Source organism: Capricornis sumatraensis, chromosome 8 (genome assembly GCF_032405125.1).
Source record: "Capricornis sumatraensis isolate serow.1 chromosome 8, serow.2, whole genome shotgun sequence".
Taxonomy (NCBI): domain Eukaryota; kingdom Metazoa; phylum Chordata; class Mammalia; order Artiodactyla; family Bovidae; genus Capricornis; species Capricornis sumatraensis.
The window spans coordinates 65,009,518-65,034,260 of record NC_091076.1 but is presented as its reverse complement, the minus strand read 5'-3'; the positions used below and the strand labels follow the sequence as shown (position 1 = coordinate 65,034,260).

At 52.2% G+C, this 24,743-nt stretch overlaps 1 protein-coding gene across 1 annotated transcript; it reads right to left on the bottom strand.

Moving 5' to 3' along the window:
- Nucleotides 1-49: 49 nt before the first annotated feature.
- On the bottom strand, nucleotides 50-23,293 carry MMP28 (matrix metallopeptidase 28). The gene is made up of 8 exons (XM_068977964.1): nucleotides 23,192-23,293; nucleotides 12,978-13,057; nucleotides 12,568-12,755; nucleotides 7,016-7,240; nucleotides 4,155-4,400; nucleotides 2,626-2,775; nucleotides 2,129-2,296; nucleotides 50-949 (listed from the first exon to the last, which is right to left on the bottom strand). Exons 1-8 carry the CDS (start codon nucleotides 23,291-23,293, stop codon nucleotides 555-557), a joined length of 1,554 nt encoding a protein of 517 aa, XP_068834065.1. The 3' UTR covers nucleotides 50-554.
- Nucleotides 23,294-24,743: the final 1,450 nt, after the last annotated feature.

The following is a 24,743-nucleotide window of genomic DNA, read 5'->3' as shown; positions in this document are numbered from 1 at the left end:
GTACCCAAACCTTACAAGCTTCCTGCAGGCAGGGCCTCTGAGTAAATAAGACACAGTTCTCTAGGGACCAAGTCAGGAGGTCCTGAGGGGAAGGGACAGTCTGGGAAAGTGTCCCAACTTCTCTGCTGAGTTTGGCAGCCTTCCTGGTTGTCCAGTGCTGTGGCCTTGGGGACAGGAACTGCACCTTTGGGGCAGAGACAAAATCCCCAAGGCCTGGGGAGGAATGAGTCCCTGGGGAAAGGGCCATGGGGTCTGGGACCCTTTTTAGCTTCTCGTTGAGTTGATCCCACAACGGTCAATGTCTCAGGACTTCCCTGGTGGTCCAGTGGTTAAGACTCTGCGCTTCCCCTGCAGGGGGAAAGGGGTTTGAGCCCTGGTTGGGAAATGAGATCCTGAATGCAACATCTTGACAGTGCAAACACATCCTCCAGGGAACAAACGCAGACCACCTTTCTTGCCTGGGCTTCTGTGGGGAGGCTCAGAGGCTTGTCTGCCCTTGGGGCAGGGGACACACAGTGGCTATGAAGGCACTCACTAAGAGGTGGGAGGCATCTTCAGAACAGGGCGCCCCCTGAGTTGGCGTGCCAGCAGCCCATCCAGGGCAGCTCTGTGGCCCAGCGGCCCGAGGTGATTGTCTGGAGTTTGGCCTGGTCGAGGCGCCAGTAGTGGTCGTCTCTGAAGAAGATGATGGAGCCGTCGGGCCTGGGCAGGACACCACTGACCTCCTCAGGGACACCACCCCAGTCCTGCAGGCCTCGGGGGTAGTAGGGCTCCACCTGCAGCCCTCCTCGGGCCAGCACGTAGTAGCGAGTGCCTTTGAAGAGGACGAGGCGGTGCAGAGGAGGGAAGAAGAAGGCAGCATCGGGGTGGCGGGGCAGGCCCCCCTCCCGGCACAGCTGTGGGGAGCCCCACACCGGCTTGGGGCCCTGGAACCTCCAGCATCGACTCCCTGTGGGATGTTGGAAGAGCCAGGGTGAGTTTGTTTCTCTCGCCCTCTGTCTCTGTACCCCATCCCTATCCCCCCACACCCCTACTCCCCATCAAGTTGAAGCCCCAGCTGGTTAGTATTCATAACCAGAACGGATCAGTGATAAACCGCAGAGGAGGAACTGCTGTGGCCTCAACTTCCAGCAGGTGTCAGCAGAGGGCGGGGAGCGCTGAAGGACCCTCCCCATCCCTGGCAGGAAGCACACCCCCTCCCAGGTGAGTAACGACTTCCTGCAAGGCCAAGGTCTTTCTCCAAGGCCATTACTACCAACAGTTCTGTGAGGGTGGGGATTTTTGTTTCGATCACTACTGTATCCTCACACCTCCAACCCAGGGTGCAGAAGGCACTCAGGATTGATCGAATCAATAAACTGTATTTTCTCACGTCATATACTACACAGTCCTCAGACATTATGTCCTTTTAATCCTCCTTTCCCAACAAGGCTGAGGGATTCTCTTCCCCATTCAACAAATTCAAGCTCCAAGCGTGGTGCTGGAGAAGACTCTTGAGAGTCCTTTGGACTGCAAGGAGATCCATCCAGTCCATCTGAAAGGAAATCAGTCCTGAATATTCATTGGAAGGACTGATGCTGAAACTGAAGCTCCAATAGTTTGGCCACCTGATGCGAGGAGCTGACTCATAGGGAAAGACTCTGATGCTGGGAAATATTGAGAGCAGGAGGAGAAGGGGACGACAGAAGAGGAGATGGTTGGATGGCGTCACCGACTCAATGGACATGAAATTGAGCAAACTCTGGGGGATACTGAAGGACAGGAAGGCCTGGCGGGCTGCAGTCTGTGGGGTCACAAACAGTTGGACATGACTTGGCAACTGAACAACAACGAGTTAAGTGACATGCCCAGCCTCACACAGCTAGGGTTCTAAAAAAAAGTTCATTCTTCCGCTGTATTGCAGAGCTCAGAGCTGTCCTCTGCCTCCCTCGTCTCTGAAACGCTTCCACCCTCTCTCCTGGGACAACCTTGGCACCTGTGCCTCCCAATGCATCACTAGAGGAATCTCCTGGGAAAGTTCCTGGGGCCGCTGGTTCAAATTGCAATCGAGATTCCTTCCCTCTTTTGACCTTGGGTAGATTCCTCCCCCGCTAGGACTTAATTTTCTCCTCTGCCTCAGGGCTGGTACCTTTGAAGAAGTAGAAGTCTCCATCCTCCAATGACACGGCGGCAGCCTCGATGTGGGGGGGCAGCCCCGCCCACCTTTCCCGCAGTGGGCGGGGCTCTGAGACGTTGCCGTCAGCTGTCACCTCCCAGAACTGGTTCCCTTGAAAAACGTACAGGCGCTGTTGTCCGTCTGCCCGGAGCCAAGAGAGAGTTGAGGAGTGACCGTCAGCCTCCTGCCTTCCTTCCAGGGGAGGTGCTTCCCTAGGGCCCAGCTTCCCAAACTGATGAGACAGGACCCAGCAGAGAGGATGCCGTGTGCACAGCTGGGACGGAAGGGAAAGTGCAGGAGGGAGCAGGGTTTTGCTTGGCGTGGGCTTGCTACCCTGTGGAATGCTTGTGACTTGGGATTTCTGGATTTTATAATTGCCACCCTCCCAACCTTGTACTTCAGTTCCGGAGACCCCTGGAGCTGCTGGGGGGAGGAAAGAAGAAAGCGAGGCACCGGTGGGACCATCTTACCTACAGTGATGGCATCGAAGGAAGAATGGCAATATTTAGGACCTCGGGTTTCAGGGCGCCTTCCCTGGAGTCTGAGTGGGTCCCAGGCCTCAAAGTCAGTGAACAGCTTTCCCGGCAGCTGGGTGGCCACTGAGCCCCCCTGGGGCTTCCCTTGGTAGGGGAAGGAGGAGGAGGGAAGCAGGAAAGAACACATACTGGTTGGGGGGAGGTGTTGAGAGCTCAAAGCCTCCCCCGTGGTTTATTTCATTATCTGACAGGTGCAGGGAAGGAGAGCAGGGGTGGGTGCTGCTGGTTAAGTTATCCTTGGTTGTTGGTGTTAACTATAGCATCAAACACTTAAGTCCTCTTTCCTACCCCACAGTCTGTGAAAGGGTAAAATTGGAGTGGGGAAACAAATAAGGGTTTGGAACTAAGAAGGGCAGAGGGTCCTCTTTCCTGAGTCCTGAACAATGCAGATAGCAGGAGCGCAGAGTTCAGGGGCCCAGGCTGTGATGATGACCGCAGTGATAATTACATCACTGCACTGGTGAGAAGGCGGCAGAGTCCAACAAGCTTAGAATTTGGCCTTAGTTCCTGAATCCTGGTCTGCACCTTCCTAGCTATGTGACCTTGGACAAGTTATCTAACCTTTCTGGGCCCTTTTCTCTTCATTTGTGGATAACAAGATACTTACTTCTTGGGTGTGTTAAGTGCCTGGCCCATGGTAGACACTCAAGAAATATCAGCTGCTATTATTATGTTTGTGTAGATTCCTTGGGCTACAAAGCACGTTCATAGGCACTAGAACACCAGCCCTGCGGGGGTAAGCAGGGCCGAAATTATTCCCCCCTTCCTTTTTTTAAGGTAAAATTGAGGATTCTAACAGAGGAAATGCTTTGCCCATGAGCAACTGCTAGTCTGATATGAAATGGAGACTTGATCCCAGGGATCCTGGCCCTGTCCACGGCCCCCACGTACTCAGGGACGCAGCCCCCCAGGCCGAAGCAGGCCTTGGGTCCAGATAGTCTCCGGGCAGCAGCACCGGTCAGTTCATTCTGGGGAAGACCTTGCCTAAGTCCACCGCCAGGCAGACCCAGGCTCAGGGGCGAGGGGCCGGGGGTTGGGTGGGAAGAGTGGGCATCAACGTCATGGAGGAGAAAGTTTCGAAGAGAGCCACTGGAGCTGGGAGCAGGAATAACGGGGTGAGGGTGGGGGTGTTGGTGGAGGCGTATGAGAGGAACTGCGTGGCCGGGGGTTGGGCAGGAACAGACAATTGGAACGCAGAGGAGAGCTGTGCCCAGGACTGGGTCGAGATGCTAGAGACCAGGCGCAGGGAAGCAGCAGAGCGGGAGATGAGCTTTTTCTTTGAGGCGAGCCTGAAGCTGCAGATCGGAAAGGACCAGTGATGGGGAAACCAGTTTCCTGCGCTTAGGAGGGGGTAATCCTATTTGAAGAGCCGGCGTCAGAGCCTTGGGGGTCCCGGGCGGGAGGGGGGGAGGGGCTCAGGGGGCGGGTAAGGGAGCAGGGGCGTGCACGCCGGAGGGTCTCACCATACAGGCTCTGCACGGCCAGCACGTCGTCCCAACTGAGCAGCGCGTCGCGGCCCAGCCTCTTGTAGTAGGGCGCCATGAGCGCGCGCGGCGCGGCCGAGTGGGTCAGGCCGAGCGTGTGGCCGATCTCGTGCGCCAGCACCACAAACAGGTTGCGGCCGCGCCGGCGGCTCAGGGACCAGCGCTCGTCTCGGTCGAAGTGCGCTTCCCCGCGGCGGGGCAGGAAGGCGTGCGCCAGGGCGCCTCCTGCAGGCGGCGCGGAGAGTCAGGGGCAGCCGGCTCCTCTGACACCCCCCTCTACCCTGAGCAAACGCTGTTGGCGTGGGTGTGGGGGCTTTTCTGATGGGTGATTTCCCTTCTAATTGAGTCTGGCAGAGGCGGAAGTGTGGAGCAACGAACAGATGACTAGGTTGTGGGTCTGGACGCCTCGGAGGCAGCGTGGTGTGCAAAGAGCATGGGGCCAAACTGCCTGGCTTGCAGTCCTGGTTTTAATCACTTATCCTACCTGCCGTGACCTGGGCAGATAGCTTAAGGCCTTTGTGTCTTAGCTTTTAGATCCGAGAAATGAGAATGTTGACTAAGAGAGTCGATCCTCGCGGGGCTGTTCTGAAGATTAAAAAAGGATGTGTGCACAGCCCATAGGGTTTCCCAGGTGGTGCTAAAGTACCCCCCCTGCCAATGCGGGAGACATAAAAGACGGGTTGATTCCTGGGTGGGGAAGATCCCCTGGAGAAGGGCATGGCAACCCACTCCAGTATTCTTGCCTGGAGAATCCCCATGGACAAAGGAGCCTGGAGGGCTACAAAGAGTCAGACACGACTGAGCCCACCACACAGTGCACGTGTATGTCACATGTAATACTTAGAGCCTGCTGTGGGTAATAACTACTACTTACTTTCAAAGAGATGTAGGATTAGGGATCAGTGGTTACCCCAGAAGGGGGCATAATGAGACTTCTGGGGTATTGGTAATGTTGTTTCTTCATCTGGGTGCTGGGTTTGTTTCTGGGGAGGTATAGGCTTCTTTATTAAGAAGTATATATAGGGGAATTCCCCGGAAGTCCAGTGGTTAGGATTTGATTCCTGTCAGAGAACTAAGGTAACTAAGAGCCTGCATGCCTCTGAGTGCAGCCAAAAAAGAAAAAAAAAATACTTGCATTCATTTATTCTTGCCTTCCCTCTGCGGGTCTCTGCTTCCCTGCTTCTAATAGGCGTGAGCAGAGGGAGATGGGCTGGATCAGTCATTCTCAAGCTTATAGCAGGGCCCTTATGCAGTTTTGTAGTTTCTAGAGCCCTATCCCCTCAGAATTCACTTTCCCCAAGGGTCAGCAATCAGCACTGCAATGATGCTGGCTTAGAAGCCCATTGAAAGTCCTTCTGACATGGCCTTCTTAGAACCCAGGCCAGCAGGGACTCCCAACAATGAGTTAAGGGAGGCCTCCCAGCAGGCCTCCCAACAAAAGTTGGGAGGTTGCCATTACAGGGAGCCTCCAGGGGGGCATGGAGAGCTGGCCTTGAGGAGGAATATGTGTGTGTGTGTGTGTGTGTGTGTGTGTGTGTGTGTGCACGCCCGCTAAGTCATGTCTGATTCTTTGTGACCCTATGGACTGTAGCCCGTGAGGCCCCTGTGTCCATGGGATTCTCTAGGCAAGAACACTGGAGTGGGTTGCCATGCCCTCCTCCAGGGAATCTTCCTGGCCAGGGATCAAACCTACGTCTTTTACATCTCCTGGATTGGCAGGTGGATTCTTTACCTCTTTGCCAACTGGTAAGCCAGCGTAGGAGGCATACTTGCTTCTAATTTTGAACATGCCTCAAGTTGTTCTGAGCCATGTAAGCCCTTACTGTGTAACCCTCACCGTGATCCTGGAAGACAGATGGGCGGGTTTCAAAGGGAGAAGACATAATCTCGAACGAACACCAGTTTCAAATCAGAGAGCTGACTCCCAGTCCAGTGCTGTCTTAGCAACCAGACTCCACCTGGGTACGGCTATCAGCGTCTCATGGCGATATTGTGGGTGAAGGGAGTTACACGGAAGCACATGTGAGTGGTACATGTGGATTCTTGTAAAGCCGGGATTTCTCCCAGTCCTCCCTGAGTCCCAGGAGCAGGGCTTGGAAGTGGGTTTTGCTGAGTGGGCTTAATGGAAAGTAGGAGGGTACGGGGGAGGTGGGGGCCCAAGTTCCCAGGCCACACAGGGTTTAAGTCCTGAAGGGGTCTAATGAGGTCTCCTTGCCTCCCTAGCAGAGAGGAGATACATAGACAACCTGTATTCAGGTCATGAAGGCCAGTGCTGGGCAGACGCGGATGAGGGCAGTTTACGTTATAACTAAAGGGTAGTAAGCCTTTAGTTTGGGGGCCAAACAGAAGAGTCTGGGCTGTGACTGTGTGAAGCAGGCAGCATGGAGGGGACAGAATGTCCCTTGCCCTGCATCAGTGACTGTACAGTGCATGGTGGGAGAGTAGGGGTGGAGCTGTGGTGGCCTCCAGGTGTTTTTAGAGCCTTGGTCTAAGGGAACATCCACTCCTGGAGAACAAGAGAGGCACCGGCCTGACAAGACGCAGGGTATGGAGGACAGGACCCCAGGAGGTTCTCCCAGTAGAGATAATACTCCTTAGAGCTTGCAAAGCACTTTCCATGCAGAACCTCATGTGGCCAACCCTTCAGCCATGTGGTACCTAAGAGAGTAGGGACCACTGTTCCCATTCTACAGGTGGGAAGACCGAGGGTTCTCTGGAGGGGACTGCAGCCTGGCCACGTCTAAAGGAGGAGCAAACCCTCCACTGCCTTCTCTCCAGACTGCCTCTCCTAGTTAGGGGTTTCCCTCCTGCCCTGTAGGAGAGAGGCTCAGTGTCAGCACCTGGGCCATCAAAGGCGTTGCTCAGCCCGTCGTTGTGGTCCCCTTGGAAGAAGGCGAGGCGGATGTCAGCAGGGCCTGTGGCCGGGGCCTCCCAGAACTCCAGCGCCGAGACGTTGCTCCACAGCTGGAAGGCGGCTCGCACGGCCCCCCGGACTGCGGGCTCTGGCAGGTGCTGGGGCCAGTTCACCAGGCGGTAGGCGAGATGCCGTTTGTACCACTTGTTGCCTGCCACCCAGAGAGGCTGCGTCAGCCACAGCTGCTGCAGAGTCTGGGGCTGGCCCCACGGGCCCTTTGGATGGGGAGATGGGCCCTCCTCCAGTAAGTCCCTGAAGTGATGAAGGAGACACAGCCTTGGCCCCGGGAAGCCCCCCACTGGTGGAGACACTGTGCTCAGACTGACAAAGCGGCCCTTATCCTGCACAGTCCCTAGTCCAGTGGCTTGGCATGGGGAGGTTCCCATGTGATGGGGGATGTGGAGCCTTGACTCAGGAAGGGTCCCCAACCTCAAGGACTCTCGAGTCTGGGGTCACCTTCCCCAGCATCTAGACTAAGCTTGAATACTGAGCCGCACCTCTTGCTGGTGGCAGATCCCAGCCCCTGCCTACCGTAGGGGGCGGAGGAAGGGGGGCCATCGGGGCCACAACCACGACTCCCCTCTGCCCCTCCTCTTCCCCACCCCTCTCACTCTCCTGCTGTCTCCCCTTTCCCGTGCCCCCGGGCCTGCCGCTGACAAGGGACCACAAGGCCCATTTATTTGAGGTCCTTCTCTCCCCCGGCCCTCCCCCCTCAGTTCCTCAGGGACTCTGCAGAGCTCTGAGGTGAAAACAAATAAGAACAAAGAGTGTGTTCTGTCACTGACCGAGACAAATTTTTCCATTTCCACCCAGTGAAGAGTTCTTATTCCTTTGTCCCAAACTGCAGTTCCTCCCTGAGGCCAGAGACTCTGACCTCTCGCCTGAGTCCCCAGTCAACCAAGTCCCTCTGCAGCTCATCGGGCATCCAGCACCAGGGTGCTCAGAAGGTCCAGCTCCCAGAGTTTGCCATGGGCTATTTCTAAGCCCTGCAAGCTCGGGGACTGAGATTGTGACTCCCAAGTGGAAGACTCGTGGCTCAGAGGCAGGACTCCTGGGAGTGCACGAGAATCACGTTGTCTTTTGGGTCTCAGTGTCCTGCTTAGTGGTAAAGAACCCGCCTGCCAATGCAGGAGACACAAGAGATGCAGATTTGATTCCTGGGTCGGGAAGATCCCCTGGAGGAGGGCACAGCAACCCACTCCAGTACTCTCGCCTGGAGAATCCCATGGACAGAGGAGCCTGGCGGTCTATAGTCGCAAAGAGTCGGACACGACTGAAGCGACTTAGCACTCACACCTGTCCCAAATGGACCAGAGCATGGGTGATGAGTGGACAGGGCATGCCTGACTGTGGTGGAGGACAGCCCCCTCTCTCCTTGGAGGGGGGACCAGGTGAGGGTTCAGACCTCCTGTCCTCTTGTCCTGGGGCTGTCCTTGCCTGAACCAGGCAGAAGGCGGGAAGTCATGGGTGTTTGGCCATCTCCTTATCCATCTCTCTGCTCTGTTTTGCAGAGACTGAGACCAGGAGGAAGGGACTCAGAATGAGTGAGTAGGGACTTCCCTATTCATCCAGGAATCAAGACTCTGCCCTCCCCACACAGGGGGCATGGGTTCGATCCCTGGTTGGGGAACTAAGATCCTGAATGTGGCATGGCATGGCCAAAAAAACAACAAACAAAAACAGAAAAAAATAAAGATAAAACCTCTTAAGAAAAAAAAAAAATGAGTGAGTAGTGGAGCTTGGCCCTGAGCCCAGGCCCCAGCACTGATAAGCAGGCACATTGGCCAAGACTCAAGGCTTATAAATTTGCCTAAACATCACTTCTTTGCATCACAGCAGGGGCCCTGCAAGAGCTGAAATTCTCCTGAATTCTTGGGGGAGCAGAAGAGCTCAACGCCCTTTCCCGCCTCTCCACCCCTCCACACCCCACTGTCCCTTCTCCCACCCTGGAGCCAAGCTCCATGCAAGGCTGCCTCCTGGGCCTGTAGGGCCTGGTGGCCACCCAACCTCTCCCAGCTAGTGAGCAACCCTCAGGGAGGGAAGAGGGAAGGATCTAAGGAAGGGAGGGGACCCAGGAGGGCAGAGGAAGGCCTGGAGTCCAGAGGCGCCACCTGAGGCTTCACTCTATGCCAGGAATGCTTCCCTTTGACACTTTCACTGGGCACTGGATAGGCTGGCATTGGGCTCCTCCCTACCCTGCTATGCGTGAGCCGCTCTCAGACTCTCCCCTGCCACCTCCAAGCTTCTAGAAAAGTATGAGGCAAATCCTCCTGCCTTTTTGCAGCGAGGGGAGCCCCTCACTCCATGGGCAAGAAGTGGGGAGGCTAGGGAGGACAAACAGAAATGGGAATTGAGAGAAAATGACCAACTGTCCTGAGAAGCAGAGCTGGGTGAGGGGCAGGGGAGCAAGGAGCCACCGGGCCAGCAGCCTGAGCCTTTACCCACTGTCTTCTTCTAGGTGTGTATCCTTGGAGCAGGTTGGCCACTTGGGAGCCCCATCCCAAACTCCTGGCCAGGCAGGGCTGGTTTCCATGGCGACCCTCAGGCCACCAGTCGCACCTGGCATCGCAGCCCCTACACCTTTGCCCCAAAATCCAAAAAGGAGGAGGGAGGGAAAAAGAGATGGGGAAGGGCAGAGAGCTAGACTCCTTGCTTGGGAGGACCTTGAAGTTCTGATTCCCAACAGGGAACTGATATTATGGAGAGAACATGGGTTAACATCCCAGAGCCTCTACTTACAACCTCAAATATCAAATTATTTGAATCTTTCCAAGCCTAAGTTTCTTTACTTGCAAAGTGGGGTTGGTAAGATTCACCTCCTGGTAAAAGTGAAATAGCAAATGGAAAAGCAACACGAAGCTGCCTGGTATGTGATGGGCGCTCAATCAGTATCCCCGCTCCTTCCTTTTATATCCCAGATACATCCCCCGGGGTCTTCACCTGCATCAGCTCTGGGTGGTTTCGGGAGCATTGAAAATCAGGCCTGTAGGCACAGAGGGGACTGGGTGCTTGGAATGAGGTTGCTGGATTCAGCAAAATGAAAATATGGAACATCTAGATCCATGTGAACTTTGGATAAACAGCAAAAACTTTTTTTTTTTAGTATAAGTATGTGAAAACAAAACAATTACTTGTTGTTCATCTGAAATTCAAATTTAAATGGGCATCCTGTGTTTTATCTGGCAACCCTGGAGCCCAACTTTATCAGTACAGCACTCATCCATACCATGGAAAGTCACGGGCCTAGAAACCCACATCATTTTTTATGCACCTACCCATGTTCTGGGGTTTTTCACATCTGGTGATCATTTAATCCTCCCAATGATAAGAAGCCTTGGCTACTGTGTGGCCCTGGGAGAGTTGCCCAAGCTCTTGGTCCCTCATTTTCCCCATCTGTAAACTGAGGGTGATAAGGGGACCCATCTCATACAGTTGTTATTGAATAAAATGAGTTAATCCATGTAGAACCATCCTTGGCACATCATCAAGGCTCAGTAGCCCACCAGGCTCCTCTTTCCATGGAATTCTCCAGGCAAGAATACTGGAGTGGTTTGCCATCTCCTTCTCCGGGGTAACTTCCCAACAAGGATGTGCTGTATAGCAAAGGCAACTCTGCTTAGTGTTATGCGGCACCCTGGGTGGGAGGGGAGTTTGGAGGAGTTTGTACGTCTGGATCCCTTTGCATGTATGGCGGAGTCCCTTCTCTGGCAGAGTCCCTTCTCTGTTCACCTGAAACTATCACAACATTGTTAATCGACTATACTCCAAAACAAGATAAAAAGTTAAAAAAAAAAAAGAATGCTTCGAATTGGATAGTGATAAATGAACTCCATCAGTTCCTCCCTTGGGGCATGAGAAGATGAGATGCTTGCCTAGAGGCAGCATCCCTGTGCTCAGGTCTGTCCTGAGTGCCCAGGAGGCATCACTTCAATTCTCTGGGACACCAGCTCTAGCCTGGGCGTGTCACTATTGAGACTGTCTGGGGCCCCATTTTCCACTGTATTCTCATGACAAGTCCCTTCCCCTTGGTAATCAGGGCCTCTCCTTTACAGATGTTTCAGGTGAGGAAACAGAGCCAAGTGACACAGCCCAGGTCACACAAGCAAACTCAGAGCCCCAGATCCATCCAGGGATGCTGCTCCAGCTCACACTGCTCCTCCATTCTGCCTCGTCCTTCCCCTCCGCTGTCCAGAAGCACGGGGGGCTGCAGAACATGCTGACTCCGAGGACGTCTTGACTGCAGAGTCCGGGCCCCCCACTGCTCCTCTCTGTTCTACCAGGAATGCGTTCGGGCAGTACTGGGCACCGAGAGGGGCCGCACGTGTGGACAGAGTGGAAGCGGATTGGCAAACATCTGGAAACACCCATCCTCTGACAGCTGAGGGGAACGGCCCACAATTTCCTTACAAATCAGCTAAGGAAAAAAAAAAAAAGCATGCCTTCTGTTCTGTTCCTAATGGGTATTGTCAGCCAAAGTTGTTCACGCAAATTAAAAGAGGCAATGGCCCTAAGTGCTCATAGTAAAATTAGTAATAGATGAGAACCTGACTGAGCAACCTCGTCTTGTTAGAAATCTTGAAAACTGCAAAAAACTGATCAGAGAAAATTAGACTTGGTACAGACAAGACGTTAAAATTACACACTGTCAAACTTGTTATTGACGAAGAATTGACAAGAACCAAATCTTCTTCATAAATCTTAGATATGTAACATCTGATCCTGGAAGACTGGATTTGGACAAAGAAGGAGAAAGTGGAGGAGGAAAAAGAAGGGAAGAAAAATCCCCAAAACTACACAAAGAGAAGCACAGTGGCAAAAACTGTGACGTGAAAATGTGTAAAATAGACAAATTCGAAGAGTCAGGAAGGAGGTTGATCAGTGTTGCCAACACAGCTGGGGGGCAGGGGAATGTTACAGACTGTTTCCTTGTTGGGATGGGGTTTCTTCTTGAAGGGATGGAAATATTCTGAAATGAGACTGTGGTGACGGTTGCACAATGCTGTGAATATAATAAAAATCACTGAATTGTTCACTTTAAGTGGGTAAATTGTATGGTATGTGAACTGTATTTCCATAATGCTGTTAAAAAAAAAAATGTACCGTGGCCAACATAAAACTGATCGATGAATCACACCTTTGTTGAATAATTCTTATGAAAAAAGAATCGATTTGGATGAAAACAACTTTAGTCAAATATAAATATGGCGATGGTTTAACTGCCATACATAGCATATTGATGAAGGAATTAAGTGGGCTTGATGTGGTTTGCTCTGGAAAATACCTGCACAATGAAAGTTCATCAATGTAGGCATCATTCTGGTTTAAATGTCTGTGTTCACAAACATGAGCTTTGGGTTGAGAGGTCCCAGTTGCCCTCCTTAAGGAAGAGAGGTTATTGACAGAGCCTGGTCCAAGGTTGAGAAGTATTTTGCTGACTACCAGGGAATTCCAAGCCACCTAGGTTTTAATAGTACTCACCTTGCCTTGCAAAGCGTTTCTGACGCCTCATTTTGGCCCGGCGTCCAGCAAAGAGGGCGCTGACTCTCTCGGTCCAAGGCATCTGGCTGTCAGTATCTGCCACCCCGCAACGGGGCTGCATCATCTGACGCAGGGTGGGGGGGTCCAGCACCCCGCTGACGGGCAGCTGGGACACCCACTGGAACTCCCTGTTAGGAGGAACTGAGATAAAGGACCACAGCAGGAGGCTGGCTGGTGCAGGGGAAGGCAAGGAGCTTCCCTGGAGATAGCAGGTGGTGGGGGACAGGGGAGGGAGCCATGAGCATGACCTCCTGGACACAGGTGGGAGACCAGCCTTCCAGGAGGAAAGCAGAGGTGACCCAAACTTTGCACGCCAGCATCACTGAGTCCTCCACATCCCTCTGCCTTACCTGATGGCATTACTGAACCGCGTGGAGGAAGGTCTCCTGGGGCCCTGGTCGCTGAGATATCCATACTTCTCCAGGAATGCCTGGGGGAGAGACGAAAATCAGCTTTCCCCACAATGTAGCATCCTTTCCCCTTCCTGAGTCTCCCAGGGTCCATGGCAGAAACTTCACGTCCAGGCTCATCCTATTCCCAACTGGGTCTATCAGCAATAGGAGAAAGAATCCTGGCATCAGAGTCAGAACCTGGACTCAGTTCCTGGCCACCACTGATGAGCTGGATATAGTTCTTTTTCTAATTAATTTATTAAAACAATTTATTGTTTATTTATTTGGCGGCGCTGGGTGTCAGTTGCAACACACAGGATCTTTAGTTGCCACCTATGAACTCTTATTTTCAGCATGTGGGATCTAGTTCCCTGACCAGGGTTCAAACCCAGGCCCCCTGCACTGGAGCACAGAGTCTTACGCACTGGACCACCAGGGATGTCCATGGATATAATTCTTGGAGGCCAGTAGAGAGAAGTGTGTGACTCACTGCCCATACCTATCACCAGTCCAGCCCCTCAGGCAAATGAGGCACTGGGCTTCCTGTTTGCCCTTCTCATGGATAAAGTCCCATCAATGGATTAAAAAAAAAAAAAAATGCCACCTCAGCTCCTGAATTCTTATATAGACACATCGACTCTTCATTTTATCCCTCTTTGCTATGTTACCTATCCAGAAACAATTTTTTGTCTCTCTTGTTCTCTTTGCTGTATTTCTTAACTCAGATCAACTCTGGTCATAGCCGTTGCTTCAAGGAAAAGGTACAAGTTGGGAACAAAATCACACTAAGTAAGCAGCCCCTAAACCTTTGCAGGTATCCCGCCTCCTTTTTGAGGATTTCATTACCTCGATCTCCAGCAACCTCTACATCCTCTTCTCAATACAGCCCTGTTCCATAAGGAGCCCTCGTTCTAGACAAACTCTTTCCAAGTCCATTTTATTGTTTTTCTGTGCTAATTTATCGGTATTTCAGCACTACCGTTTCCCTCTTTCTCTTTGCATGCTGGTGGTGGTTTAGTCGCTAATTTGTGTCTGAGTGACCTCATGGACTGTAGCCCGCCAGGCTCCTCTGTCCATGAGATTTCCCAGGCAAGAATACTGGAGTGGGTTGCCATTCCCTTTTCCACTCTCTTTGCATAAGTACACTGTTTGGGGTTGCACCTTGGATTAAAGGAGCTCTAGGGGCTTAATCTGGAAGACTATGGCTTAAACTAGTGTGGCATTATAGAATAGCTGCTAGGCTTAGAATCAAGAATCTGTTCCCCACCATGACTCTGCTGGGTGGCCAGGGACCTCTCTGAGCTTCCATTTCTTCACCCACAGTGTGAGAACAGAAATAACCCCACCGGATTCTCAGAAGGATTAAACACAGTACTGTCCATCTAGCATAGTTGTCTGGTATATAGTGAACACGCAATACACAGTTGATCTGGCTGATTGACCTTAGTGGGGAAATCAACAAGAGACTTTCGGAAGGCAACCCCTCTACGAGACAGGAAGTGCTTTGAACAAGGCAGTTGTGCCTGTTAATCAGGCCCTCCATCTCAGACTTGCCTCACTCCAGCCAGGTGCCTGGTTCTCTTCCGTGCCTCTTCCCCCTCCCTCGGGGAGGGTGGAAAGAGTGGCTTTCTACAGGAAGCCAGGGAGGAATTAATGTTTCCTTAGAAGTGGTTTTGCTGGGTGAGTGACCTGGGAGAGACTGAGTCACAGGCCAACAGGGTGGCACTCCTTGTGTTCTTCCCCCTAAACCCACCCAGCCCTTATCAGGGAGTTGGCTCTGGTTCTGGAACTATGAAGCCTTGGACAGAGCGGGGGGGGAGAGAGAGGAAGCGGACTAGCGGCGTCTCCTGTTTCCTGGCTGGGCTGCCAGCGCCTGGTACTTCTGGCAGGCAAGGTGGGTGGAGGGCAGGATGGGGCTGGAGGCTTTTTCAGGGGTCTATCAGAGGGGAAGCCCTGGGCTGCCTGCTCTTTGGGAATCTGTGGGTTTCAAGGCAGAGCTGAATTTCCAGCAGGCAGAGCGCGCAAGTATCCAGGACACCAGCCAAAAGACACCAAAAGAATGAGTAAAAGAAATGTTAAGAATCTGACACTTTATATTTCCATAAAAGCACCGAAATGTTATAATGGGGATTATCAGGATTTCAGAACTCCCTTATAGTTATTCTATGTTTAGTATAAATGCGTGCTCAGTCGTGTCCCACTCTTTGCAACCCCATGGATGGTAGCCCGCCAGGCTCCTCTGTCTGTGGGATTCTCCAGGCAAGACTGCAGGAGTGGGTTGCCATTTCCTCCTCCAGGGGTGTTTAATATGCACATATTTTAAAATATTTCAGTTACAGGCAGGGGCCCCTTTATACTGAGTGTCCTCAAGTTCTATCGAGTGGAGGGAGCCCCCCATCTCAGGGTGAGGAGGAGGCAGGGCTGAGATGCCCTCTGCTCCTGCAGGTCTCCCTCACCCCCTTCTGTGTGCCCCTTTTGCCATGCCTCAGTTTTCCTCCTGCAAAGCTGAGAGAAACTCCCCTCTCTGCCTGGGAGAAAGAGTAGGGGTGCAGGGCCGGAGGGGCTTCCCAGGTGGCACTAAAGGACCCGCCTGCTGATGCAGGAGACATAAGAGAAGCAGCTTCCATCCCTGGCTTGAAAGATGTCCTGGAGGAAGGCATGGCAACCTGCTCCAGTATCCCTGCCTGGAGAATTCCATGGACAGAGGAGCCTGGCAGGCTACAGTCCATGGGGTCACAAAGAGTCAGACACAACTGAAGTGACTTAGCATGCATGCACGCAGGTGACAGTGTGGCCAAGAGACGCCAGGAGAAAACGTAGGCTTGGGGGGCTGTGCTGTGCGCTCTCAGGGGCTCCCTGAGCTGCCCCTGGGATCACCCCTATCCCCCTTCACGGAGGCCATGCCCAAGAGCTCCTCTCTGCCTCACAGTTCAAACATCAGGTTTTCTCTCTGCCCTGTCCTCACCCTATCATGTCCCCCACGGAGCCCAGGGCTGGAGCTGCAAGAAGAGGAAGCTGGAGGGCTGTGTGCCTCCATGATTCACCCTCTCAGGTCTCAAAGTTTGTGCCAGCCTGCCTCACCCACTCACTCAGGGCTGGGGCCGCTTGCCTGGGGAGTCGCCTCCATAAAGCCCTGGGAGTGACTGTGGTGTCTGAGAAAAAGGAAAATGGTTCTCCCCAGACCCAGAAAGCTGAGAGGGATCAGAATTTCAGGGGTTCGAGTCCTTCATCTGTCCTGACTTGTCCTAGGAGGGTGTGTCAAGCCCAGTCCACCCAGTGCCTGAAGGAAGGGAAAGTTCTGGCCACTTCTGAGCAGGGCAAGACTAGCGGTAAGGTGTAGCAAATGAATCCCAGAGCTCTGAGTCATGAGCCGGGCAGGGCAAGGGCTGTGGACTGAGCACTTGAACTTTATTCTTGGTGCTGAGGGGAACTGTGTGTCCTTAAGCAAGTCCTGTGCCTCTCTGGTTTCAGTTTCCTCTTCTATAAAACGAGGGGGTTGCAAGACCTCCCTGGTGGTCCAGTGACTAAGATTCCATGCTCCCAAAGCAGGGGGCCTGGGTTGGATCCCTGGTCAGGAAACTAGATCCCACACGATGCAACGAAGACCCAGTGCAGCCAAATAAATAAATACTAAAAGAAATAAAGTGAGGGGATTGGATTAGAGCTAAGATCTACGCCAGTTCCTCCTATTATTGTAGACTTGCTTCTGCAACTGATTAGCTGTGTGAACTATCTGACAGTTACTCAACCTTTCTGTGCCCCCAAAATATGAAATGGGGTTAGGAATACTGCCTTCTGTTTTTCACAGGAGCATTGTGAAAATCCAGTAAGAGGAAGCTTTGGGAAGGTTTTATGATAGTTGCGTCATTAAAAATGTTATTTTCCCCTTTACAGACACAGAACTTTATTGCTGGAAGGGACCTTTGATAGATGAGTTAAGGAGGGACCAGCTCACAGTCTCATGTCCACACAGTGGCCGGGACATCTTCCATATCAAAGAATTGCAAGGACTTCTCTGGTGGCCCACTGGTTAAGAATCTGGCTGACAATGCAGGGGACACTTGTTTGATCCCTGGTCAGGGAACTAAGATCCCACATGCCGCGGAGCAACTAAGCCTGTGAGCCACAACTACTGAGCCTGAATGCCACAACTAAAGAAAAGTCTGTGCACCGCAGCAAAAGACCCTGCACGCTGCAACGGAGACCCGATACTGCCAAAGAAAGAAATAATTTAAAAAAGAACTGCAGCAGCAAATATGAAACAAAGAACTTGGAAAATTGCAAAATGGCAAGCTCATGCAGAAACCACATTGCTTTACCTATGATCTTTTCCTTCTCATATTGTGTTTCCTCTTGATTTTAATCTTTCTATAGTGCCTGTGCGTGATTCTTGCTTATCATCCAATACATCTGTAGCCCTATTAGCTAAGTCAAGATGCAGGGGGTGATAGCTGACTTTCTGTCTTGGCCTGCATGCTAAGGCGCTTCAGTCGCGTCTGTTTTGACCTTACAGACTGTAGCCTGCCAGGCTCCTCTGTCCATGGGATTCTCCAGGCAAGAATACTGCAGGGGGTTGCCATGCCCCTCTCCCGTGGATCTTCCCAACCCAAGGATCAAGCCTGTGTCTCTTATGTCTCCTGCACCGGCAGGCGGGTTCTTTACCGCTAGAGCCATCTGGGAAGCCCAAGCCCTCTCTTGGCACATTCCATGAATAAACATATTTTCTGGTCATCAGGAGCACAGGGAGCTCTTGCCTATTGCAAAGTTTTCAGGGCATCTGATTTTCCTTGAGCGTCACAATTACCTCGCAAGAACATAGGCAGGACAGGTGTTGTTATTCCCATTCTAAAAATGAGAAAAGTAAGTTTCAAGGGAGTACAGTGTCTCATATGCTGTGTTGTGCTTAGTCATTCAGTCGTGTCTGACTCTTTGAAACCCCTGGACTATAGGCCCTCCAGGCTCCTCTGTCCACGGGGATTCTCCAGGCAAGAATACTGGAGTGGCTTGCCATGCCCTCCTCCAGGGGATCTTTCCAACTCAGGGACTGAACCCGGGTCTCCCACATTGCAGGAGGATTCTTTACCAGCTGAGCCACCAGGGAAGTCCACAGGGTCTCATACTTGAATCCAAATTCTCGAAAACCTATCCCAGGAATCCAAATTCTCGAAAACCTATCCCAGGAAGTCTTACTTCACATTTAAACAAGTGACTCAGATGCTTTAAAACTGAAGGATCAGGGTCCAGCCTGCTCTGGCTTCTGGGAGACGGCCCTCAGATTTAAAAAGGTAAAACTGGGGGCGTTTCTAGCTAGATTCCTTCTGTCTCCTCTGCAAGCAGGAGCAGAGGGAAGAGGCTGCTTAGGCAGGGAACTCTGGCTTTCAAGAAAGAGGCTGGGATCACATCTCCCATGACATCCAAAGGGGCCATCTGACAAGCCACAAGCATTCTACAGCACTCGAGTATGTTCTTCACAAAGGCAAACATCTGCTTCCAGAATTCACTGCTTTTGCTCTGACTTCTGGAACCTACTGAAGGCCTCAGGGCAGTGGGACCAGCTTGGCCCTTTTCCTTTATTTTGGGGGAAGACCTGCCCTTCTCTTCTGACTCCCTTCCTCTACTCCTCCTTTCCCTTGTCCCTGGTTCAATATTCACAGAGTTCTGTCTGGGTATAACCTAGATACCTCTTACCGTAATCCCCATGCTTTCTTTCACTTTCCATCCTTAAGGAAGTTGGAAAACATTAACTACCCACTCTCCAGCCACATCCCATCTTGTATTTTTTTCTAATGTCAAATAACCAGACTGTATGGAGCCACAGTCCTCACAGGATGTGGGGTTAAGTTTAAGACATAAAATAATGTCCCAATTTGGGGACTTCCCTGGTGTCCAGTGGCTAAGACTCCACTCTCCCAGTGCACAGGGCCTGGGTTCGATCCCTGGACAAGGAATTAAGATCCTGAATGCTGCAACTAAGATGTGGCACAGCCAAATAAATATAAAAATATTAAAACAAAGAATGCACCAAGGAAGGCTGTGTTTAGGGAGAGTTATCCAATAGTCTCTCTCTTCTGTGTCCCTGCTTCCAACATCCAGCTTTCACTAGATGTCTTTTTTTTTTCAGACTGGCTCGACAACTGCTTTTCCATCAACTCTTGGTCCTCTGAGACCCTTCAGAGCCTCTTGTGCACCCTGTGAGTCACAGAGCGGAGCTCTTGGGAACGGCTTCCACACCCAGGCTTCTGGGTTTCTGACTCATATGAAGTCAGGCGAATGGCTCTAGGGTATGAGAAACAGACACTGCATCTGGGGGAGGATATTCCACAGAAGCTCCAAAGTCTCCCCGGAGAGACAAATTACCCAGCTCCCTGTTGCACCCGTGCACTGGGAGTAGCTACACAGATATGGAAGGCAGGTCCTGGACACACTGCCTGGTTGTTCTAAAGAAAGTCCAAGCAATGCATGGTAGACAGACAGATCCCTTGGGACAGTCTGTGCTGCCCGAGAACAGGACAGGGCCTGGCTGGGAATGGGAGGGGGGCCGGGGTGGTGATGTCATTCATTAACTCTCTGTCTGGCAACTCAGCAATGGAGGCACTTCCTATTCATTAACGCTGTGAGCAGTCCTGGTTTTCCTAAGTGGGCAACAATGACCTCGTTCACAATGCAGCTTTGTAAGCAGTCAGACCCCTCCCAGGCAAAGCCCACTCCGGAAAACCCTTGATTTTATTTCTTTGTGTGCACACAGGGGACACACAGAGCCATGCGTGCAGGGCACAGGAATATACACAGGACTTCCCCGGTGGGCCAGTGGTTAAGAATCTGCCTGCCAGTGCAGTGGACCCGGGTTCCATCCCTGGCCAAGGATGAACCCCCCTGCTGCGGGGCAACTAAGACTGTGCCCACGAATACTGAAGCCTGGATGCCCTAGAGCCTGTGTTCTAGAACAAGAGAAGCCACTACAACGAGAGGCTCTAGCACTGCACACAGAGAGCAGTCCCCAGTCACCGAAACTAGAGAAAGCCCACATGCAGCAAGGGAGACTCAGCGCAGCCAAAATAAATATAAAGTCTTTAAAAAAAAAAGAAGCGATGGCATGCAACTTCTTAGTTTAGGTCATAAAGACATACACCTTCTGCTTCTCTTACTCTTCTCTCTCTCAACACTCAGCCTGGAGACCCCACTACTGTGTTTGGAGGTAGCCCAAACTAGCCCACAGACACAGACCACGGGGATAGGCCCACATGGAGGGGACCGGAGGCCCCCAGCTGACAGCAAGCAGCAACTGCCAGACAGGTGAGTAAGCAGCCTTCAGATGGTTCCATCTCCAGATGCTGCAAAGCACACACAAGCTGCCCTCATGGGCCTTGTTTGAAATTCTAACCCACAGTAGCTATGAACACAATAAATGGTTCTTTTACTTCACTGAAATTTGAAGTAATCTGTAACGTAGCTATAGTAACTGCAATACCATCTCTTAGGAATCACAGCCTTGCTGTCAAATGCTGAAAATAGTTGCCTTACATATTTTGTCCTGTGTTACTGCTCTAGGAAAACTAGTCACCAAACCAGGACTTTACTCTGAAGCTCTGTTCCCCTGGTGGCTCAGATGGTAAAGAATCTGCTTGCAGTGCAGGAGATCTGAGTTTGATCCCTGGGTCAGGAATATCCCCTGGAGAAGGGAGTGGCAACCCACTTCAGTATTCTTGTCTGGATAGAGGAGCCTAGAATAGAGAAGCCTGGCAGGCTACGGTCCAGGGGGTCACAACTTTCTAAAATAACACCAACAAGAACAACATTGAGAGCAATTTTCTTTGATAAACTGTTTTCTACATACTAGGCACCGTGCTGAGCCTAGAACGCATTTCACATACATTATCTCATGAAACCACACCAAAATCTTGTGGAATAGGCATTACTAACCCCATTATACAGAAAAGAAAACCAAGGCTTAATAGAGGTTAAATAATTTACCTGTGGTTTTTTGTACATAGGTCTGTCTGACACTGAAGCCCATGCAATTGATCATATACAGAAACACATATAGACATACGAACACGACGCACTTTGCATATATATTTATGCATATAGGGACCACACCTATTGCACATTTCCAGAGTTCTTCATGCTTTTAGAAATATCTCTTGTTCTCAGAGGTAACAAAAAAAGTCTCCTTCATTCAGTTATGTTAAATAGATGGAAAGAGACTCAGTCTGCTAGATGTTATGTTTCCCAAGCACACCCCAAGATGAAATTCTCTCCATCTGGGGCCACCACAGGCATGGGCGGCAGTGATACAGTCTCTATTCTCCTGCCAAGGATTGCCTGGGACCTGGACTTGGGAGGAGATGGGGTGGGACTCTTAACAAGACTTGGCTTGGTCCACGGAAGCCTTCTCCTGGGGCCAGAAGGACTCGGCACTTGATGTTGTAAGACACGTCAGAGAAACAAAGTGATTCTTCAATGTGCAAAAGCAGAGAGCACAGAGCAAGAGACCAGTGCTTAGAAGGGGGAGGGAGTGAAGGAGTTGGAGGACCCTCATGGATGTGGGGCCATTTCCAAATATTTCAGAGCAGTGATGGGAGCCGGCTGGTGGAAGGCAGAGCGGTTCGGAGGTGGCCCTCCTTATTCTGCAGAGTTCTTACGTTTGGAGATTCTCCCTCTTCTAGGGGAGGGGAGTGAGGATACTGAGAAGCTTGCATCTGGCAGTTTCTGGGCAGGAATGATGCTATTAGAGGAGTAAGAGTCTCAGGGCAGAAGGCTGGGCTCAGTCATTTAAAACTAACTTGGATCCCTACTCCTTAAAAATAGCAGAGACTTCAGTTTTAATCCAGGGAAGAGATAAAAACACAGACAGAGATGCTTCTATGGGGAAGAAAGAAATGAAACTGGTATATATTATTACAATCATCTTTATCTAGACGATAGACGCCCCAAATTCATCTCTACCTCCACTTCACAAAAGGTTCCCCTTGTGCCACCTACACCAAGCAGTTGAGTCCAAGGGAGGAAAAATGAGATGGGAAATCTTTAAGGGTCACTTCCACCTCCCCACCCACCTTTCTCAAGTTCAGTCCTGAAGCATTGTTTAAAGCTCCTTAGAAACAACTCAAGAGTATGCTACTCTTGGGGCGTCCCTGGTGGCTCAGGGGTAAAGAATCTGGCTGCCAAGGCAGGAGGCATGGGTTCCATCACTGATCCCGGAAGAGCCCTCATGCATGGGAGCAACTGAAGCCCCTGCGCCGCAACTACTAGCGCCTGGGAACCGCGCAACTACTGGAGGGAGCCCGCCGCATCCCTCCGCTCTCTAGATCCTGTGCTCAGCGACAGGAGAAGCCAAGGCAACGAGAAGCCGCACGTGACAACTAGAGAGTAGCCCCCGCTCCCCAAACTAGAGAAAAGCCCGGCTCGGCAAGGAAAACCCAGGGAAAGAAGACCCAGCCCAAAACAAACAAATAAAAAATTAGTGTTATTATTTTAAAAAAGAATATGCTGCTTTGGGGAATTCAGCCATGGTCCAGTGGTTACGACTCCATGCTTTTACTGTCAAGGGCCGAGGTTCAACCCTTAGTTGAGGAACTTAGATCCCACATGCCGGGCAAAGAAAAAAAAAAGAGTGCTCCTCTTACCCATTTTAGAGATGGGAAACTAGTTCTGAGCTTGGGCGCTCACCTGTCTCAGCTGGTCAGCGGCTGCACCAGCTCAGGGAGCCAGAGCTTTTCCCAGTGTCGGGGCCCCCCAGCGGTACCCTCCCCCCTACCAGTCTGGGAGTCTCAGGACCGTCTGACTCGGGGAGGGCTCTGGGCATCGGATGAATGAACTGCTAAATCTCCCCATCCTAGGCAGTGAGAGACAGTGGCTGCGCCCCAAACTAGGGTGTGGGAGTCCCCTCTTCCTCAGTTCTTGCCTGTCTATCCCATTTTATCGCTGACCCGTTCCCCGTCTCCTGCGAACCCGGTGCGGATCCGCGTGTCCGTGTGGTTTCAGCCCCGGCTTGGGGGCTCGGGATGGGAGGGAAGAGAACGCTGCCCTTCGCGTGCAGGTGTGAAGGGTGAGGAGGACGAGGGAGGGTCACGCCGACGGTCAGCGCAGATGGGGCGGCTGGGTGGCCTGACTGCGAAGTTCGGGCCGGGCCCCAGCGCGCGGACCCTCTCCGCCCGGCTCTCAGCGCGTACCTCCGCCTCCCGGCGCAGCTCCCGGCCTACGCGCTGGGCGTCCAGGCCGCCCCACAGCAGCAGCGGCAGGACGCGGAGCAGCAGGCCGACCCGCGCGGCCATGTAGCCGCCGCCCCTGCGCGGGGCACCGGGCACGCGGCGCGGGGCAGCCGGCCGTCGGTCCGCCGCGCCCGGGCCTCCGCGGACGCTCCAGCGCTGCGCCGGCCCAGCGCCGAGGGGAAGGTCGCAGGGGCTCGCCTGTGTCCGGGCTCCGAGCGCCGGGAGGTTCCTCCGCGGCGCTTCGTCGCGAGCCGTCTTCGAGGTCTTCCAGCCCTGCAGTGCCTGCCCACGGCTCCGAGGGCTCCGGACCTGGAGGCGAGGGACCGGGGAAGAGGGGGCGGGACCCCGGCACTCAGGCTCCACCCACCCGGCTCGCCTCCTGGAACTCGTTGTTGTGTTAACAAGCGCCTCTTCCGCAGGCTGCTTGGCCTCTCCCCGCGCGGATCCGGATCTCTCTGCGCAGGGCAGGGGAGGAAACGTCTTCTCCTGGCGGTTGTGGCTACCTAAGACTTCGAGGAAGAGGGATTCTGGCCTACTCGAGGGTCATCGATTGTTTCAACTGGGCCGACGGGGACGGAGGCCCTGGGGTATGAGAGAAGGAGCCCTGGGCTGGGATCAGTTCAGTTCAGTCGCTCAGTCGTGTCCGACTCTTTGTGACCCCGTGGACTGCAGCACGCCAGGCCTCCCTGTCCATCACAAACTCCCGGAGTTTAAGACTTGAATTTGAGCTCCAGATGAGAATCTTGCCTCAGCCACCACCAGCTCGCTGTGTGGTCTTGGGCAAGTCACTCACCCTCTCTGAACCTATTTTTTTTCTCAGCAGTAAATGAAGATAATAAGAATAGCGACGTCATGTGATAATAAGGAGCATTTAATGAGAGAACAATGCCTGTAGATGACGGAGCAGCGTACCTGGCATCATGAAGTCCACGTTTTATAGATGGGAGGCTGCAGCTTACGACTTTGTGACTGCAGAGGTCCGTTTTCTCCTTAGTAAGATGAGAGTGAATGATATTTAGTTTGCAAAGTCGCCTGAAGATCGAGAAAATGTGTAAAGTGCCTAGCTGAATATATCCCACACAATCGCAGTAAGGGTTGAGAGATGATTTACGTGAAAAGCTTAGTCAAACTCGTAGTAAGCCAGAGTAAACTGGTTTTATTATCTGCCTTAGTGACTGCGGACAGGTTACTGTCTCTCTTCCAGGTTCAGTTTGCTAACCTATAAAAGAAAAAAGTCTAGTCAAAGCTATGGTTTCTCCAGTAGTCATGTATGGATGTGAGAGTTGAACCATAAAGAAGGCTGAGGGCGGAAGAATTAATGCGTTTGAACTGTGGTGTTGGAGAAGACTCTTGGGAGTCCCTTGGACTGCAAGGAGATCAAATCAGTCAATCTAAAGGAAATTAGTCCTGAATATTCATTGGAAGGACTGAAGCTCCAATACTTTGGCCACCTGATGCGAAGAACTGACTCACTGGAAAAGACCCTGATGCTGGGAAAGATTGAAGGCAGGAG